The 17,075-nt window shown below is 35.9% G+C and overlaps 1 protein-coding gene across 1 annotated transcript; it reads right to left on the bottom strand.

The window, feature by feature from the left end:
* Positions 1-852: 852 nt before the first annotated feature.
* Positions 853-16,840, bottom strand: LOC131553694 (FACT complex subunit SSRP1-like). The gene is made up of 18 exons (XM_058798531.1): positions 16,671-16,840; positions 16,237-16,292; positions 14,874-15,059; positions 12,954-13,059; positions 11,630-11,823; positions 10,429-10,529; positions 9,382-9,511; positions 8,284-8,387; positions 8,073-8,201; positions 7,394-7,615; positions 7,184-7,256; positions 5,770-5,899; positions 4,073-4,118; positions 3,851-3,986; positions 3,259-3,426; positions 2,083-2,177; positions 1,305-1,467; positions 853-1,224 (listed from the first exon to the last, which is right to left on the bottom strand). The coding sequence occupies exons 2-18, from the start codon at positions 16,288-16,290 to the stop codon at positions 1,162-1,164; spliced, it is 2,100 nt and encodes a 699-aa protein (XP_058654514.1). The 5' UTR covers positions 16,291-16,292; positions 16,671-16,840; the 3' UTR covers positions 853-1,161.
* Between the last annotated feature and the right edge of the window lie 235 nt (positions 16,841-17,075).

Raw genomic sequence — 17,075 nt, forward strand, 5'->3', positions numbered from 1 at the left:
CTCCCTTGCGTCTGTCGCCATTATGGAGAGTATCATCCCAGCTAAAAAAAAAAAAATAGAAACCACAGAAATTCCAATGGTTTCCATTAAAATACCATTATAAACCATTAGCTTTTTCCAGTAAAACCATTACAAAATTCCTTTTTGTAGTGTGTTTTGGGCATTTTTCCAATAGGATTTCACATCCCACCAATAGAATCCATCACATACCAGTAGACACCATTATAGTTTCCATTAAAACCAATACAACTCCCATTATAACCATTACATTTTCTATTGTGTTTTGGGCAGGGTTCTATTGTTTTTTTCAGCAGGGATGAAGCATGCATCTTGTTACTCTCTATAATGGTGATGGACTGTTCCAGAAAATAAGAAATCGTTGAATAACCTTGACCATGGTTGGTGCCTTGCTGTCTATGGAGGGTCAGAGAGCTCTCGGATTTCATCAAAAATATCTTAATTTGTGTTCTGAAGATGAGCAAAGGTCTTACGGGTTTGGAACGACATGAGGGTGAGTAATTAATGACAGAATTTTCATTTGAGTTAACTATCCCTTTAACGCTTAAAGCATTATAACCAAACTCTGTAACAGTAAACCTAATAACGGTTGTCTATGGGTGAGATTAATTCAAAATTAACTCGTCACAAATGCCAGTCAGTCCAGCTTGTATTGTCAGCACTTCCTCGCCGCTTGTTCTTACCCGTATACTGCTTTATCTATAAAAGACACTCAAGCATCTTCAGTAAGGACATCACGACTGATCACACACAAACACAGGGACACCGAATCATTCACTAAACTTTTATTGCAAAACAGTGAACATTTTGATAGCTTAAAGTACACAACATGTTATCGAAATAACCAAAACATTTACTGAAGTGCAGTCTTACCATTTTGGGGGGGGGGGGGAAATAAAAAGTAGGCAAAAAATATATCCACACTTCCCTGAATTAAGTCTGTCTACTAAAAAAAAAAAAAAAAAATGCTCTCAAAGGAAGGAAAAATGTTACCCGTCTATTTCCAGGTTCTCAGTCTGAATGGAAAAATAGGTGTAAAAATGTGCTTAGAGGCACAGAAGTAGAAGGTCTTGGTCCGAGTAAGCATCAGTTATTCTCTGTGAAACCTGAGATGTGGAAATGTCTCTGTGCTGTCAGTAATCATCAGTCAGATCCCGACTCCTCTGAGCTGGCGGGTGTGGATGCTTCTTCCTCATCATCAGAAGCCTGTGACGGATAAAGCAGGTTAAAAGATGCACATCTACATAACGCCATTAAAGCTGAGAGGAAACGCGTCAGTCGCACACCTTGCGTTTGCTGCCTCTGTCGTGATCGGAATCAGAAGAGCTCTCCTCGCTGGAGATGAACTCTTTACTCTTAAAGCTCTCGTTTCCAACTTCCTTCTTTTTCTCCTTTTCTCCTACGCTCTTCTTCTTAGGTTCCACCTTCCCTCCTTTCTTCTTCTTTTCTCTAGAAGCACAAGCAACGACAGTGTCAACAGAAAGCAGGTCTGCATGTAACACCGTAACGTACACCATCATTCAAAAAGAAATGGATCAAAAGGGACAATTGTGTTACAAAAGATTTCCATTTCAAATAAATGCTGTTCTTTTGAACTTTCTATTCATCTGTGAATCCTGAAAAATAAAATGCATCAAGGTTTCCACACAAATATGAAGCAGCCACAACCGTTTTCAACATTGATAATAATCAGAAATGTTTATTGAGCTGCAAATCAGTATATTAAACTGATTTCTGAAGATCATGTGACACTGAAGACTGGAGTAATGATGCTGAAAATACAGCTTTGATCACAGAAATAAATTATATTTGAACAGATATTCACATAGAAAACATTTTACAATTTTTTCTGTATTTTTGATCAAATAAATGCAGCCTTGGTGAGCAGAAGAGACTTAAGAACAATAATAAAATCTTACTGACCCCCAGCTAATTATTTCTTTGATGTAATCTGATATCTTGCCCAATGCTTGCTTTCAAATACTGTAATACACAAACTGAAGTACACACTGTGTACATTTAGTTTTTTTTTGTAAAGAGAGTGTTTGATAGATGTTTGCTCACTTAGTAACAGGTGCCGCTCCTCCTCCACTCTCTCTGTACTCTTTCATGGCTCTCTCATATTGTTTCTTGGCCTCTTCAGCTTTTCTGTCCCACTCCTGCAACACACACAAGAGACACATTGAGCAGAGCGTACTGCTGGATCAAATAAACAACAGCACAGCATCAGGAGTTTATGCTTCAATTATCATCTGTCTGCAACACAACAAAACAAACCACAGACAAATAATTCAGTCGGTGGCTAATAAACGTCTTCAGTTCTGCAGAGCGAGGTTTCTCCGGTGACGCTGTACACAAAGCAGAGCTCCTCTCACAAACGCTGCTTTATCAGACATGACAATTTTCAAAAGACAGTCGGTTTCCTTCAGAAATACAGTGATATAAAAACACCCGCACCGGGGTTTGATTTTGAAACGTGCAGTGCTCATGTTTATTCAACGAAGTCAAAGCCTTTTGGAAAATCTATTTGTGGTGGTCAGTTTTGATATTGTGGCAGGCGCCACAAATCAATGTATGGGAAACACTGTAGTCTCATAATTGTAGTGTAAATGCTGCAGATTACATCATTGTCCAGTATTGTACTGTCAGCAATTTCATAAATTTAATATTTACATATATAATTAGGCTATTTAGTTGCAATAATTTGCGAAAACTTGACGCTACAGCAGCACTTCTTTGTTGTCTTGTCTGATGCACTCAAGCAAGCAAACGCACCACGAGCTCGCTCCTCCCCTCCCCACCCCCAAACATTCGAATTTCCGTAGGCGGGATTTATTTTAATATTCTAATGGGCCGCTTTGTGACATCACAACACCCGGAAAACAACGCTGTAGTCCAAACGAGCCATTCATTCATTCAAAACGAAATATCTCCCTTTGGAGTGGACTTTGAGATTTGTAATTTTGTAGATCTTTTTATGCCCAAACATACACACCGACTAAAATTCAAAAAGTGAAAAAGCATAATAGGACCCCCTTTAAGAGCAGAGGCTCTGGGTGTTATTTTATTTTTTTACACATTGCATGTTCACATATTCATACAACGAAATATACCATGAAATTTTGGGAAATTATCAAAAAAGCTTTGCAACTTTTTTTGTTTATAAAAACACTGGCTGGGAAAGAGTTAACAGGTGCTGTGAGGACTTTCTGGTTACTGTTGTGTGTGATTTTATTTCACCTCTTTGCGGTCTTTGCTCAGCTGTTTCCACATTTCTCCAGCCTTCTTGGAGATTTCAGTGACTGATATCCCAGGATGCTCACTCTTGATTCGCTCTCGGTTGCCGTTCAGCCAGAGCATGTAAGCGCTCATCGGCCTCTTCGGAGCCCCGGGGTCCTTCACCTTCTTCTGTTGGCCACAGAGAGAGAGAGAGAAAGGAGGAGAGGGTTAATACAGTGCGCTAATGCGGGTCATATGCATTTCAGTTTCATTTTCTGAACTGTTGAACAGATGCCAATAAACTAATTAACCCTTTCATGCATGGTGTCCACTACAGTGGACAGATATGCAACTCCTCAAAATAAAATATATTGACAAAAAAAAGTTATTGGCATGATTTTTCACTTGCTTAAAAGTAAAAACAAACATGCAAAAAATATTACTTTGTGAAGTACTTTAACCCTTTCATGCATGAATTATTAAATCACAGTGTTGTTCGTTTTGTGTCGTTTTATCAGACAATAGCAAACTAGCATGCTGTCAAAAGCACCAGTGTGCATCTCTCTGATGCCTTTCATTTATGAAATATTGATATGCATGATATGTATTTGACCTCTTTCCGTGGCTTCCTCTCTTTCTTCTCCTTCACCACTTTCTTGGACTTCTTTTCAGGTTTTTTCTTCTTGCTTTCTTCCTCGCTGTCTCCATCATCTGCTTCACTGTCGCTCACTGAAGCATTGCTGTCATACCTGCACAGACAGCATTATATTATCAGACTGAAAGACTGACAAACCGTCTAAGCATCAAGGGAAAAAGAAAGGTTTACATCACTTACTCTTCTGGGACATCGTCATCCTCTTCTCCAGGGTTGAAAGACTCATCTACAGGAAGATAAACAATATTAACTACAGTGGCTAACACTGTCGTGCATTAAAAGCATTAGGAGGCACAAGTCCTAACATACAATCACCTAACATAAAGTTTTGATCACCATTTGTAGAAAAAGCATGCTTTATATCTCCATTTTATGTATATATCTATTATGTATAATATATATATTACACACACAACATAATTGACAATCTATTGAACAGTGTATTGTAATAATTTTTCTAAAATAAATTTTAATATAAAACAATTTTCCCTAACATTTAACAATCCTAAAAATTATAAATCAACCATAACTTTATATATGTGTTTAAATTTAGTGGAATTAAACTGACAACCTAAGATTTAGCACCTGCTGAAATATGGTTTAATTCAGACTCAATTTGGAACCCTTTTATCTATCCAATTTTTTTAATTCTGATGTTTAACTTTATTGTTAGAACGCTGTAAACCACATTTTGATTAACACATTTTGGTAATAATTTTTTTCCCCAAAAAATAATTAAATCACTTTAAAAAATAAAATGCTCATGTAATATTTAGTTTTACTTCCTGAGGTTCACATGCAACGTTTTGTGAAAGGTTAAGCACCTCCTTAAAGGGGTCATGAACTGATAAATCAAATTTCCCTTGATCTTTTGACAGGTCAATGTACCATAAAAACATCCTCCAAGTTCTTGAACCTTTCTTCTTAGTTCAAAAACAGCTTTTATTGAAACCCAGCCGCCAAACAACTCGTTCTGGAATTTGTCACATTATTACATCATAGTGCAACAAAAGCCACATGTGTGACCCTGGACCACAAAACCAGTCATAAGGGTAAATTTTTCGAAATTGAGATTTGTACATCATCTGAAAGTTGAATAAATGAGCTTTCCATTGACGTATGGTTTGTTAGGATCGGACAATATTTGGCTGAGATACAACTATTTGAAAATCTGGAATCTGAGGGTGCAAAAAAAAAAATCAAAATACTGAGAAAAATCGCCTTTAAAGTTGTCCAAATGAAGTTCTTAGCAATGCATAATACTAATCAAAAATGAAGTTTTGATATATTTACGGTACCTTCATTGAACATGATCTTTACTTAATATCCTAATAATCAATAATTTTGACCCATACTATGTATTTTTGGCTATTGCTACAAATATACCTGTGCTGCTTAAGACTGGTTTTGTGGTCCAGGGTCACATATGTTTTGCCACTATTGCGTTCTCTGATTGTTTGATATATAGCATTTATACATTTTTAACCCTACATGCCCCATGTTGTTTTTAGAGTAATTATCAGCAGTGGGTGTTTACTTCTGAATCTTGAATGTGCCCCGCCTATAAAAACAGACCATTTTGCAGAGAGGCTTAAAAACAGGATAGAAAATTGAATTCTGAATTGTTTTTTTTATGTATTAAAAAACATTCACATTATAAGTGAACCTCAGAGTGCATAAAAATTTCAAAATGCAATTCGTGACACCTTTAATTTTTTTTTTTCAACTAAAAGCAGAAAGCTCCATATATATATATATATATATATATATATATATATATATATATATATATATATATATATATATATATATATATATATATATATATATACACACACTTTTTTGCGTTGTGTATTATATTTGAGGTGTGTCAGTACCGCTATCGCCCTCTGAATCGTCGCTGCCGTCTCCCTCCTCTCTGATCTTGCCCTCTTCTTTCATTCTCTCCAGGTAAGCGTCATGCTGGTCTTCATCAGAGTCGCTGTAGCCGTCTGCTCCTTTCATGCCCTAGCACACACAAACCATACGGTAAATAATGTCAGTGTAGTGCATGACTGTGTATGTGGCTGCTGTCCACAGAAGGTTCAGTGAAAGCGTGTCTCCATCAGTATAAACACACACTGAGTCTGGATCAGAGAATTAGAGCTTCAAACGCTCTTCCTGCTTATTCCCATCAGCGCAGATCCATCAACGGAATGGATGGTTTATTTAGTTAAAACCGGTTTCAGATTGCACGTCCAGCCGTGCGTGAACGCGACTTGAGAGAAAAACTCATAACAATCGATTCGATTTGAACTCGCACAACATTTGGAACAAAACATGATCATTAGCAGTCAAGTCAGAACGAGTGAGAGAAAGGATGCAAGGGAGAGAAAAGAAAAATAAGAAGTGCTAAATGTATTCTGCATGTTAAGTCCTGACATAACGTGATTTTAAATGCATGTTATTATCAAACATTGCGAATAATGTGATAACTGAATCCTGCACTCGTTCAGGAGCAGAAGAAACCTGAATGTGTTCTAATGGAGTACATGCAATACTGCTCAAAACTTTGGGTCAGTCCGATTTTATGTTTTTGATAGAAGCCTTTTCTGCTCATCAAGGCTGCATTTATGTGTTTAAAAATATAGTAATATTGTGAAATATATACAATATAATTTAAAATAGCTGTTTTCTATGTGAATATATGTTAAAATGTAATTTATTTCTGTGATCAAAGCTGAATTTTCAGCATCATTACTGCAGTCTTCAGTGTCACATGATCTTCAGAAATCATTCTAAGATGCTGATTTACTGCTCAAGAAACATTTCTGATTATTATATTTTATAATATTATTCTAGTATATTAAATATAGTTGTGCTGCACAATATTTTTCAGGATTCACAGATGAATAGAAAGTTTGAACAGCATTCATTTGAAATAGAAATCTTCTGTAACATTATAAATGTCTTTACGGTCACTTTTGACCAATCCTTGCTGAATAAAAACTTTTATTTTTTAAAAACCCAACTAAACTCCTGAATAGTAGTCTAAAAAAAAATTTTTTATTAAAAATCCTTGGCTGATAAACTAGAAAAGAGGCTGAATGTTTTTAGCTAGATTTATAAAAGTACTGATTCACTAGAATTGGCTTTAAAAAGACCTTTTCCCCACAGAAAATACATTAATAGAGATATATCATTTTTAACTATAATTACTTCTATTAAGAAATTTGGATATTGCCCAGCCCTATGGTGCATATAACTTATTGCACATTTTGACTTGCACCAAAATAAACATTTTGAAATTACCTCTTTAAATCCTCTGTTCTTGATGTTCAGCTTCTTGGCATTGACAAAGTCAAAGAGTTTTCCATATTCTTCCCTGCATAAGACAGAAGAGCGGTGGTCTCCGTTATTTCTGTGTCTTGTCAGGACAAAGCACAGCAGACTGCAGAGATCTTCTGCTCGTGAGTGACAGATGAAGGACGCTGCTGTCTGTGATGACCAGGTGTGGTTTACCTCTCGATGTTGCTGAAGGTGTACTGGTTATTCTGCTTGGTCTCGATCTCGAAGTCGAAGGAGCGGGTGGTGGTGGTTCCTCTGGCGAAGTTAACGCAGGAGATCTCCTCGAAGCGCAGGTGAACCGGTGGCTTGTGCACGTAGATGAAGCCTCGCTCCAGAGGATACAGCAGCCCTGAGCTCGCCTTATACGCACACGTTATACACTGAGACCCTGAGTGACTACACACACAGAGATAAACACTTAACTTAATGAGCTCAACTTCTCATCTCGACATACAATATAGGTGTGGATAACATGAGCAACTTATAACCACAATATCTGGTGTAAATAAGGGTGTGCAATATTTATAATTTACGATAAGGTCATAGTTACTCACTTTGCAAAAACAAACAAACCAAAAAAAAAGTCTAAAAGCATTCGCTGCATGATGAAGCCTATTAAAAAACAAACTACTATATGAAATAAAGACCAAATCATTGAGGAAGGACCTTTCTGAACAAGTTATTCCTCATTTTGTCTCTAAATGTAAAGTGATTTTAACGGCTAACCGCTACCATCCAGCTGTGCTTTGCACATCCACAATAGAAATAATGCTAATATATCATCCACCCTTAATGAGACACATAAAAAGTTGAGTTTAATATCTTTATAAGTGCATCTGTTTGTGTGCTTTACCCCTGGAAGTTTCCGGGCACCGTGATCTTCCTGTTGACCAGAGCCTTCATGACCCTGCTGACGATCTCGTAGAGCGGCCCGGACATGTTCTTACTGAGCTTACCTTCATAACGCTTCTCCACCTCATCCCTAGAGAGGACAGAGACACATGCAGTCAGCAAAGCTAACGGCAGTGAACCTCAGACAGACAGAGAAAGCCCAGCGTACTCACTCGCTCATGTTCAGAGCAATACTGAGCTCTTCATCTTTGGAGAAGAGGAGGATGAGGAAATGATAACGCGTCTGACCCTGTTTAATGGGCGGGTCGAGACTGATCTGGAAAACAAAAGCATTCAGACTTGATCAAGAACTACACGAAGCAGCATTTTTATAAATGTGACCCTGGACCACAAAAACAGTCATAAGGGTCAATGTTTTGAAATTGCGATTTAAAGCCAAATAAATAAGCTTTATGATTGGACAATATTTGGCTGAGATACAACTATTTGAAAATCTGTGGGTGCAAAAAAAAAAAAAAACACTAAATATTGAGAAAAATCGCCTTTAAAGTTGTCCAAATTAAGTTTTTAGCATTGCATATTACTAATCAAAAATTAAGTTTTGATATATTTATGGTAGAAAATTTACAAATAGCTTCATCAAACATGACCTTTACTTAATATCCTAATGATTTTTGGCATAAAAGGAAAATTTATCATTTTGATCCATACAATGTATTGTTGGCTATTGCTACAAATATACCTCTGTGCTGCTTATAACTGCTTTTGTGCTCCAGGGTCACAAATCATCTGTAAAGATTTGCTGAATAAAACCTGAGATTCTGCATTTAACCAGCAGGTGGCAGCACACTAATGCATTATTTAGCACTGGACATAACAGGCATGTTTACATGCACTCACTTTCCTCAATACAAAAAAATCCAATTCTGTTTATACGCATTAGGGGTGTGTGTGATAAAAAGTGTGTCTCGATATTGGGATTTTTTTCTATAACGATAATTAAACTATTTTGCCAAGTGTGTTTTTGTGACCCGTTTTCTAATATGCTTAATCACGCAATTAGTGCTTCTGGACTCTTAAGACGGTTTATACAAGCATTTAGATGCTTTATTTTTTCCTGGTAATATGATTATTTTAGGTCTACACAGCACTGATTGACATTTCATTCTGATTGCGCTCAATCGAACTGATTTTCACGGTTTCAGTCAGTTGGAGCCATCAAACCAATTATAAACAGAGCATTTGAGTGCATGTAAACACAGGCATTAGGTTTAGTTTGTCTTTGTTGGGGCAAATCACACAAAACTCACCACAAAGAACATCTGCCTCTGGTCCTTGTGCGGCAGCAGGAAGAGCCGCAGGACGGTGGTGTAGGGGATCTTATAATCAAACGTCTTACCGTGCAGGTGCAGGAAGGTGGGGTAGATACGGATATCATACCTGAAAGACAGACACTAACGCAGTCAAACACAAGTCTCACATACAGGCCATGTGCATCACTCAGAAAAAAACCTGCTTAATTACTGTTCATTATTTACGTACATTTTAATAAAGGCATTTTTATGAGAACTACCTTAATTGTATACAAAAGATTTTATTTGAATGCAACTGTTATATTATCTAAAAATAAATAGCATTGAATATAACAGTTTTGTTGTTAATTTTAACCTCTAATATGTGACCCTGGAGCACAAAAGCAGTCATAAGCAGCACAGGTATAATTGTAGCAATAGCCAACAATACATTGTATGTGTCAAAATTATCCATTTTTCTTTTATGCCAAAAATCATCAGGATATTAAGTAAAGATCATGTTCCATGAAGATATTTCTAAATTTCCTACCGTAAATATATCAAAACTTAATTTGATTAGTAATATGCATTGCTAAGAACTTCACTTGGACGACTTTAAAGGTGATTTTCTCAATATTTAGATTTTTTTGCACCCTCAGATTCCAGATTTTCAAATAGTTGTATCTCAGACAAATATTGTCAAACCATACATCAATGGAAAGATTATTTATTCAGCTTTCAGATGATGATCAATTTCAACTGATCCTTATGACTGGTTTTGTGGTCCAGGTTCCATATGTAGCAAATGAGAGGGTTTCCGTATAGTTTACAGCATTAGTTAAGAAATTTTTTATTTTCTTTAATAAAACTGAACTATGGGTACTGAGAAATATCATTCTGAATAATTGAAAAATTTTGTATGTTCAAAAGTCAACAAAAGTCTTGTGGGTTTGTAAAGATATGAAGGTGAGTAAATGACGAATGTATTTTTTTTTATAAATTAACAACTAATCTGGCAAAGGATGTGTATTGTTGTATTGTTGATGCTTTAAACACAACACTTACCTTCCTCTCGGTGTAAGGCACTGAAGCTCTTTGAAGATACACACAGCGTCTCCAGTAGCCTGGATGACGTCTGCCTTCGAAAGAACATTCTGAGCGAACGCCTGCGACAGAGAGAGATGATCATCATCAGAACCATCACCAGCAGCTCACACACACACACACACACACACACGTCTGGTTACTATGCTTGTGGGGACTCTCCATAGGCATAATGGTTTTTCTACTGTACAAACTACGGCTGCACGATATATCGAAATTATCGAAATATGGCAAATGTATATGCATATCACAACGGCATGGGATATCTGAATCATTTTATTAATAGGCTACTTAAATCAAAACAATGCATATAGCAGAGAATTGCTTGATGGTAAGAAAGAGTTAAGTGCAAAATCTCGTCTTGCTGTCAGACACACACCTGAAGCATATCTCGGACAGTGTGTGATCTTAAAGCACACACACACACACACACACACACACACACACACACATCTGACCTCGTGAACACTGTTTTTTTTACAGAGTGTTCACTTGCCTTTAATCATGTTTGAACTTGTTTAGGCTATAGTTTTTACTATAGTATTGAAGTGCTTAAAGTGCACTTTAAGTAATGAACGGAAAACAAAGTTACATTGATATAAAATAAGTGGCATTCATTTTGTTGTTTGTTTTTCATTAATTTTCAGATTTGTAACAACTTCTTATGTAATGCTAAAACACTGCTTGTCACTTTCAGAAGTTGTAGTGATGCTTTCTTTTCCACGAAAGAATGTGAAACATATTGGATATATATTTTAAATTTTTTAATATTTTTATATTTAAATAAAAATAAAGAATTTTTTATTATTTTAATTAATAAATATAATTTAAAGTGATTTTAGACACTTAAAGCAATATCGTATCGCACATCGAATATCGCATTAACAAGGTATCGCATTTTTCTTCAATATCGCACAGCCCTAGTACAAACTGTATATTCTATCGCCCTACACCTAAACCTACCCCTCACAAGAAACCTTATGCATTTTTACATTCTCAAAAAAAAAAAACCTCATTCTGTAAGATTTATAAGTTTGTTTACCCATGGAGACCTCAATTTAGGTCCCCACAGTGACAAGTTGCCAGGAGTCTGTGTGTATTCAGGTCTAAGTCCCCACCAGGATAGAAAAACATGTGTATACACACACACACACACACACACCTCCACAGGGTCAGAGCCGTCGTCTCCGGTGTTGGGCGGCACATAGAAGCGGACCTCCATGAGGGACACCTCCGCGTCATCATTCTGATGAAACTCCACCGTCACCTCGTTCTTCCCCGTTGCACACTGGGATACGCTGGACAGCGGGATCTCGAAGACGGGACTGTCGCTCACATCAAACGACAGCAGAGACCCTGAGCACAGACAGACAAACTAATGCATTATGCAACTAGTGCATAATGTTTAAAATAATGTTTATAAACCATATATAGTTAATTAAGTTCATTAAACAATTAGAAAAAAAAACCCCGCTTCATGCATGTTTGTATGCATGCATGTATAGTTTAATACAAAGGACCGAAAACCAATCACAGAGTACTTTTTTCACTTTAAAACATGATGCAGTGGGATGTTTTTTTACAAGTTGAACTTAGATAAATTTTACATGGCTTTTTTTTTTGTATTTGATCAAACCTACAATAAAAATTGTGAAATATTATTAACATTTATTTTAATTGTTTTCTGTGAATATCTGTTAAATGTAATTTATTCCTGTGATCAAAGCTGAATTTTCAGCATCATTACTCCAGTCTTCAGTGTCACATGATCTTCAGAAATCATTCTAATATGCTGATTTGCTGCTCAAGAAACATTTCTGATTATTATCAATGTTGAAAACGGCTGCGCTGCCCAATATTTTTGTGGATTCACAGATGAATAGAAAATTCAAAAGAGCAGCATTTATTTGAAACAGAAATTTTTTGTAACATTATACATTTGTTCCACTCATTTTCACTTTTGAAAATTAACGGCCCTATTTATTTTTTTATTAAACAGTTAATTAAAAAGTTAATGATACCTGATTATTTTAAGGAAATACTTTTTTTTTTTAACATTAAACTTACAGTGGAGTTGTGTACAGAAATATATCGATTGTATTTTTGTTTATTTATCTTTATAAGTCAATACTGTTAATATCTGTCCTCATTTCCCCCCATTTTAGATTGCAATGAACTTTGCAAATTTTTTTTTGAATATATATATAAATATAAAAATACTGTTAAATGTAACCTTTAACAACTTTCAAAGTTAATATATATTTTATCATACTGTACATTATAAAACTGACCTGTAGCATTTAAAATGACTGATTTTAGTATTTGCTTCTTTGTTTTTTATTTATTTTAACAAAGCAGCACATAATTTCCATATCGGTCATTTATCGGCTATAAGCCATAATTTTTTTTGGACATAACATTAATCTCGTGCATTCCCTGTAGACGTGTGTGTGTGTGTGTGTGTGTGTGTGTGTGTGTGTGTGTACCTGTGAATTTGGCAGTGCCCCAGTTCCAGCCCTTCACACACATGTCCTTCTCCGCCAACTCAACCTTGTAGTTTGTTTTAAAAAATGCTGAGATTTTCTCAAAATCCTGCGGCGGGGAGGAAAGAGCAAGAGAAAGAAGAGATAAACAGAATTAATGCCTCACTTCCCCTGACTCTTGCTCTCATCCAGTTGTGGGTTCATTAATAAAGCGAGTTGGCAGCGGCGCTTGGCCTTCTGGGACGGCAGAGGTGTGTGTAATCCGGCCGGAGGCTGATGCGGAGCACGCTCAATCAGCCTGTTTATTTATCCAGCGCTGTGCAATCGCTTCCACATGTCACTCCACCAGGTGTGTGCGCGTCCATCTGTGCACTAATGAGCTTGGCACTGTATAGCGAATCCCTCACGATCACATTAACATTACACAAACCAGCAACTCTCACACAGTTCACCCTGATCCTCAAAACATGGCTTTCTCTCCCTAACGTAAAGACCAAACAATGACGACGCTGTTAAAGTTGAACAATGCATCTAAATGCACAGCTCTGTGCAACTGCGTTACATGTTACAGATACTTCAGGAGTTACCGTACCGAACACAATGACTTCATACAAACACACACATACAGAGCAAATCCATTATTGGAGGCCAGTGATTAAGCCCTGGAGAAAAGCATTCCTGAAACCTCTTGAATTACACACACACACAAACACACTGCACTTCCTTTGACACAGAGAGAGAAGAAAAAACATTTAAGCAGAAGCAGAAAGGAAGCATTACATTTAGGGCTGGGCGATGAACGGTATCATATTGAGATCGCGATAAAATTAATGTCAATAATGATCTGGACATTTTTACTCGATATGGATTAATCTAACAACAGAAATAAGTGTTAAACTGCAGTCAGTGCATGTCGCTAAGATGTGAGATTGTTCTGTATGAATGAATGACGTGATTATGACGCTCTCAGCGTCTACATCTCAATATATGAGACATGATCATCTAAGAGCTGCTCTGAGAGTCACTTCAGCAGCTTTACACCGTTTCATTTGAGAAGAACTACCGTCAAATACACAATAAAACTACAACAAAGACCTTCACGACAACCCGTCAAAATTGAAATGCGCTACAAATATATTTCTATTGCATGACAAAATAAAATTCTCAAAGTAATAGTATTATCTTTAAAGAATCTCATACAAAGGTATTTCTCATTAATTTATACAGTTGTGCAGCATCTTGCTTGACAATAAAAATGCAATGACTTCTTGTAAATTATTTTCATCTGATTACATTTTAAAAGCATGATCAAAGTGATCACAGTTTTATTAAATAATTTCATTAGAAACTATTTTAATGACAAATTTGTATTGCATTATAAAACAAGTTTTGTTTATATTAGTGCTGTCATATGATTAACCACGATTAATTGCATCCAAAATAAAAGTTTGTTAACATTATATATGTGTACTGAGTATATTTATTATGTATATATAAATACACACATATACAGTATATATTTTGAACATTTACATGTTTATATATATTCATATTTTTATTGTATATTATATATAAATATTTAATATATAAAATATAACTTTTTGTTAAATATATACATGCACGTGTTTGTATTTATATATACACATAATAAATATACACACATTTATTATGTACACAAAAACATTTATTTTGGATGTGATTAATCGCGATTAATCGTTTGACAGCACTAATTTATACGTATTCTCAAGGTCTGACAAACATGTGGAAAGTATTTCCTTCTCCATTAATGCTACATGAATAACACATCAAATATCATATCATACGCAAAAAGTAAAAATAAATATCATGATCATATTTTTGGCCACATCACCCAGGCCTAATTACATTTATCTACTTGCAGCCCTGATCGGTCAGTTCACTCACTGTGTCTTTGAAGCCGTCGTATCTGTAGACGTGTCCGGTGCTGGTGGCCAGTTTGATCCCATGACCCAGACAGACGCGACGCCACTGGGCCGCAGAGAGCTCAGGGACCGGGATACTGTCCACCTTCCCTGTTTTATGGCTTTTATAGACCACAGACTGCTTGCTGAACCTCAGCCGGCCATCATTCTGACAACAAACACAAACAGCAATTAGAGAGCATTCAGAGATCATTTCCTACGCTACTGCATTTTCCTTTTCTGGACAACGATATATCCTCATGTATATTACATATTCTCTGTGCGTTCTTTAAGGTTTGTATCTAAACACAATCCCAGCAGGTTTAAGAGTAAATATCACATGTATGTTTGGAATGGCATTATATTACTGCTGTAAACATCTGACCAAATGTATAGCACTTCTCTGTGTCCTGACTTTAACCCTGTAAGAGCTGACATATGAATAATAGTCAGAAATATCTTTTTTTTTTTTTTTAAATGGAACCGTTTGTTAAAACTTCAGACAAAATATTAAAGAAAATCTAAAAAGTCTACATTGTTATGTTTTGCATGATATTTGATACATCAGGCTTTTATGGCTTATAAAGTAAGAATATGGGGCTCAAACTAGAGGAGGAAAAACTGAGCACAAACATGCAGATGCTGATATTTATATGGACAGTTTCGAAATGTAAGTCAATGAAATTTTATAACAGGCTACTCACATAACATTTATATAAATCTCAGTCGTCACTCTGTACCTCCCACAATGTCTTAGTAAGATGATATTTAAATGTTCGGTTTTATGATCAAAGCCCTGAAATTTTTACTGTGGGGCAAAACATATAATGCAAATATTAATGCAAATAAACATTCCTCAAATGCCTGATGGATCATTTGAAAATGACTTTGTCTGAATAATCAAGTAAGCCTAAGCTGCTTCAGTCCAGTAGGAGTTCATCTGGAAATACTACTATATTACTATAACATAAAACTCATTCTTATGTTCACATCATAAAAAAAACAGTAAAAACAAATTACACAACAAAAATGTGTTCATGTATCATGAACATTTACAGAATTGTACTACCTTTTACATGTACACCTTTATACATAAAAGTATAAACTATCAATCAGATGATAGGCATGTAGTAGGTCAGTTTTGATTATGTTGATGATTTAGAGGCCTTTTAAACTCATTATTGATACATTAGGCTTTGTAGTTGGCCAGTTGAGGTGAAGTGTCAAACTGCGACACCTAGGGGTCATTTTAATGTTTGCCAGTGTATGCGTGTTTATCAACAATAATAATAACTATAATAATAGAAATGAACTCCACACTTGAGTGAAAGTTGAGCATCACCTACCCAAGATCCCTTCTGCTCTGTGTGAATGTCATTAAACTCCAGAGTGTCTCCCATCTCTGTAAATAAACAAACATCAACACAGAGGCATAAAAATATCATCACATTCATCAGCAGACGAGTTTCACTCAATCATATTAGAGTTTTTCTTGTTCTGAAGACGTTAATTCACTTCTGTATGAGCTGCACTATCACTAATCACTCATCTCCATCTTCAGCGGTTGTGAGCTCCCTACATACATAGACAGCATTTTACCCATCACGGGCTGTAAGGGTTGGGTTACAGAGAGTATTTTAGTGATTGTAAGGCGCTAGTAGCGCTATAAATGATGTCTGAACAGACGAGTTCGGTAGGTTTTAATGCACCGCCGCACGTGCAGCGACCGCGCTTCCTTTAACTTCATCAGTAAACAATACAAACTCATTTTGACACTTACTTTGGGTGAAGAGCGACTTTATAAATAATAATAATCGTGTTTCCCGGAGGTGAAGATATTTGATGTGAACACAGAGATAACTTCAACGATTAAGCTCTTCTATTCTCCGGTTTCCCGCGTCAAGCCCCCGGGTACTGAACGCTTCTTCTTCTTCGGCTTCTTTTTCTTCTTCTTCTACGATTTAATGGCGGTTGATAAGCAGCCACTAAATCAAATATACATGGTGTATTACCGCCACCAACTGGACTGGAGTGTGAAGCATTAACGGGGAGGAGAGAAAAAAAAAAAAAAAATAAAAATAAAAAATAAATAAATAAATAAAATTAAAAATTAAAAAATTAAAAAAAAAAAAAAAAAAAAATATATATATATATATATATATATATATATATATATATATATATA

Source organism: Onychostoma macrolepis, chromosome 14 (genome assembly GCF_012432095.1).
Source record: "Onychostoma macrolepis isolate SWU-2019 chromosome 14, ASM1243209v1, whole genome shotgun sequence".
NCBI lineage: Eukaryota > Metazoa > Chordata > Actinopteri > Cypriniformes > Cyprinidae > Onychostoma > Onychostoma macrolepis.

Excerpts from the sequence above, each read along its gene's own strand:
- LOC131553694 (XM_058798531.1), bottom strand. The coding sequence starts at position 16,290 with ATGGGAGACACTCTGGAGTTTAATGACATTCACACAGAGCAGAAGGGA. Across the intron at positions 15,060-16,236 it reads CAGAGCAGAAGGGATCTTGG|AATGATGGCCGGCTGAGGTT; the intron begins GTAGGTGATGCT and ends GTTTGTTGTCAG. Across the intron at positions 2,178-3,258 it reads TGAGCAAAGACCGCAAAGAG|GAGTGGGACAGAAAAGCTGA; the intron begins GTGAAATAAAAT and ends TGTGTGTTGCAG.